Source organism: Egretta garzetta, unplaced genomic scaffold (assembly GCF_000687185.1).
Source record: "Egretta garzetta isolate BGI_Z169 unplaced genomic scaffold, ASM68718v1 scaffold424, whole genome shotgun sequence".
In the NCBI taxonomy this organism is placed as follows: Eukaryota; Metazoa; Chordata; class Aves; order Pelecaniformes; family Ardeidae; genus Egretta; species Egretta garzetta.
The window spans coordinates 1,570,750-1,574,416 of NW_009259489.1; the positions used below are offsets into that span (position 1 = coordinate 1,570,750).

At 33.2% G+C, this 3,667-nt stretch overlaps 1 protein-coding gene across 1 annotated transcript in view; it reads right to left on the bottom strand.

Annotated features, from left to right (window-relative positions):
- The window catches only part of WDR41 (WD repeat domain 41), a 65,605-nt gene that overhangs the window by 22,266 nt on the left and 39,672 nt on the right, over positions 1–3,667 (bottom strand). The window contains exon 2 of the mRNA XM_009637272.2: positions 2,420–2,535. Coding sequence (XP_009635567.1) covers positions 2,420–2,535 — 116 coding nt within the window. The remainder of the gene's footprint in view (positions 1–2,419; positions 2,536–3,667) is intronic.

Consider the following 3,667-nt stretch of genomic DNA (forward strand, 5'->3'; position numbering starts at 1 on the left):
GCTGAGGTTTAGCCTTCTTCAGTGATCTTCCAATCAATATGACCCTTACTTCATGTTCAAAAAGTACAAGAGAAAAGAAGAAAAAAAACCCCAGCTTTCTGTTACATTTATACAGGATTTATTTAGTATCTTCAAAAACCAATCTGAAAAAATTTTCCACTCACTGGTTTTAGCTGAGCCACTGAGAAAACAAGAAAATCCTTCTGCAAAATTCTCAATAAGATGATATTATCTAAAGACCTGAAGCGTGAAACTTGGCTTACAATAGTTGACAAAAAGCACACAATGGAATAGCTGCAGAAACTAAATAAAAACATTTCAGAAGCTGAGTAACAATACTAATTTTACTGAAAAGGATCGAGTGAAAAATATTATCAGCTGTTTAACAATCCTTAAACTACCATATTCTTGATAAATAAAACCTTAGAATTACTGTCCAGTGAAGCGACTCTATTAAATTCCTCAAACTCTCAGAATATTAACCAGTTATACAACTTACTCCTTAGCCATACGCTATTTTATAACCCATCTTCAATGCCGCCATGCAGGCTTTCGTTTTATACTGATTATCATTAGTTTACTTTCAATAATTTACCTGCTACCATACAATGTAGCCCAAAATGGTGAAAGATTTCTTTGCATCAGACAGCACATGCAATCTAAGAAAACTCTAGTATTTGTGTAAAGACCAAATACATGTACTGAGTATGTGTTTTGGAAAAAATATACTTTGAGGAAAGGCTATTTTAATAACTTGTCTGGGAAAAAAAAGGACTCAAAAAACCCCTACAAGATTGTTCTATTTTTATATGAATCTTCTCGTGGATTACTATAATGTAGAAAAATAAATTTTATGGTAATGCACATTAACTTTTCTGGTATACATATTTATGACATTAAGAATGAAAACTGACAAGCTAAAAGTTCTCCATTGAGTCTTTTGTGAAATTTACATATATAAGTATATGTAGTTACAAATTATTAGAAAATAAGATTCTGCAGGCCTTCCAAATTTGGAAGGGACCACCTGCCTGATCAATGTGAACGGGGAAGGAGAGAACCTTCCTTCACAAGACACCTGCTGTACACTGCAAGGATATAAACCAAACTCTTACCCATGTTAACTTTGTGTAGTGTATTGATGAATATATTAGAAATCCCCTTCTGTGCCTAATCCATAAAAGATATAAATCACCACAGCGCCTTAACAAAGAGACTCTTGCCTATAACTTACGTTCTTAGTTCTAAAGGCTTTCTATTTAATTCTGCACATCAGCCAAGAGTCACTACACTTACTATTGACTAAAGGCTTCGCAACCTTACTTTTAAGGCAAATAAATTATTTCCTCTCTTGCAGGATTAAGTTAAATTAGAGAACATGCAAGGCTAATTTAGACAAAGCTAGGATAGAAGGTAGGTCGTAACGTAAAACTATCTTCATTCATTCTCTCAGTCACACTTCCAAAGTGACAGTGGTAAATGTAGTTAACTTCATCACTACTTCATAACCAGTTTTCCAGTTTTTAGATAAAACCATCCTCAGAGTTCACGAAAAAGTTCAACCTAGCTACGAGTAACTAAGAACAGAACAAACAAAGATTGTCGGGGAACATACAAAAAAAAGTGCACAAAGCTAAAAATTGGAAGAGAGAAACAAAGGAACTTTCAGATTTCAAAAAAGTACAGCAAGTTGAACAAGATCAAATTGGAGGAGATATGTAATGCAGATATTAGGCATAAGTTGAATTTTACTAAGTAGTCATTCTGAATACAGTGGTGAAAATTTCAAAATTTGAGACATTCAGAAAAAAGTTGCATTAACTGAAGCTCAAGTGAATTGAGAACTAGAGTTTCAGAAGAAAGTGTAACAAAAGATTGGCAAGAAAGGAACAGCAACATTCAGCATTGTTGAGAATGTCACGTTCAACTGCTAGAGGGTATCTATAGGAGTCTATTACATTCTTTTGTAGAACCCAAAGGTGAAATAACAGCTGTCCTCAATTCAAAAACATAAAACACACGCATCCACTCAGAACACAAGCAGACGCTACTGCATACTGTCCTGGGAGAAAGTGTGTATATGCGTGTATAGAAGGGAACGTTCAATCCAGGAACTGCCTGAAAAAGAAGCGTTGAGTTACCTGAAGGCATCTCTTTCAAACAAATGAATTTTTACCAAGAAACATAAATCCATCACCATTATTTTCTCATCAAATTATAACTTGCAAGAGAAGCCAAAAGATGTAGTAACACCAAGAAAAGGGAATGTTCATCCCTTGCCTTTAACTCCAGGCTTTTCCTGTCCTCCCCCACCAAAAACAAAAAGACAGGATTAAAAACAATATTACTACATTTTCACAAAAACTCTCTGAAATATTGCCAAGGATGCTGTGAAATAAATTGAAATGCAATTTCATACCTGCAATCATCTATTTGCACTAGAAATCGTACTATATCTTGATGACCTTTCAACACAAGGAGCTCCGTGTAAGGATTCTGTATTTGTTCTTCACCAATTGTCTGTACAGATGATTTCTAAAATTCATAAAGAATGACGACATTTATTTTGTACTAACATAATTATTTTCATCAGGTCTTTGTAATGTTTAACAATCTACATACAGACTCATGTGTGAAAGTATAGTTATATTTAAAGTTAAATTAAGTTTCTGAAATACCATTTTGCCTTAATGAAAATCATTACAAAAGATCACTTACTATTATTTCAAGTAAATAATACCTTCCTATAGCATGTATTTAAAATTATACTATAGCATTTTCTGTTTAAGAAAAACATTTTGCACTGCTTTAATCACAGATACACCAAGATGAAAACTCAGTTTAGTCATGAGCTGTCATGTGGAGCCAGCTTCATGACTCAATTCACCATACATTCAATTTTTCATTAAATTACACCTCTTCCGAAAGGTCTGTGAACCTCTCATATCTTTTATCTACCATTCAATTTAAAAATCCTATATAAAGATGATATATTTAAGATAAATAAGAATAAATGCTGGTTTGTTACATAATATATAAATCATCCGTTGGGACTCTATTCACAAAATACCAAAGCAAATCACTTAAAAAAACATAGAGAATGATCAATCATTTTCTAAAACAGCATCTGCAATTACCCCCAACTAGACTATTAATTAAAAGAACAATCAATCACTCAGAGCAAGCTGATCACTAGGCAGGGTCAATAAAATATTGCTTAGGACCACAGTTTTAAGGCACAATAGTTCTGCCAATCTCAATCACCAGTTTGTTTCAATAGAAGACATTTTTTTTGTATTTAACGTCTTTCACACTCTGGAACAACTTGCTATTAGACAAAAAAAAAAAAAAAAAAGGAAATTGCTGAGTAGTAACCCAGTGACAGCACTCTCCTCCTTCTAGATTTATTTTACATGACAGTCGACATCATCTTACTTCCAGGACTGCCTCTTCTTTGAGGACTTCAACAGAATCTACACTGTAAAACAGTAATTACTGAACACCATACAACATGCAGCATACATGACAGGTAATTCTATATGAAAGACAAATATATTACCCTCAGAAACTTAAACATTTTCTTGCAGAAATAATAAATTATTTTCTATTCCTTCCATATTGGTACTATGATACTATTCTTCAGAAGTTAAGAATGAGAAAGTTAATA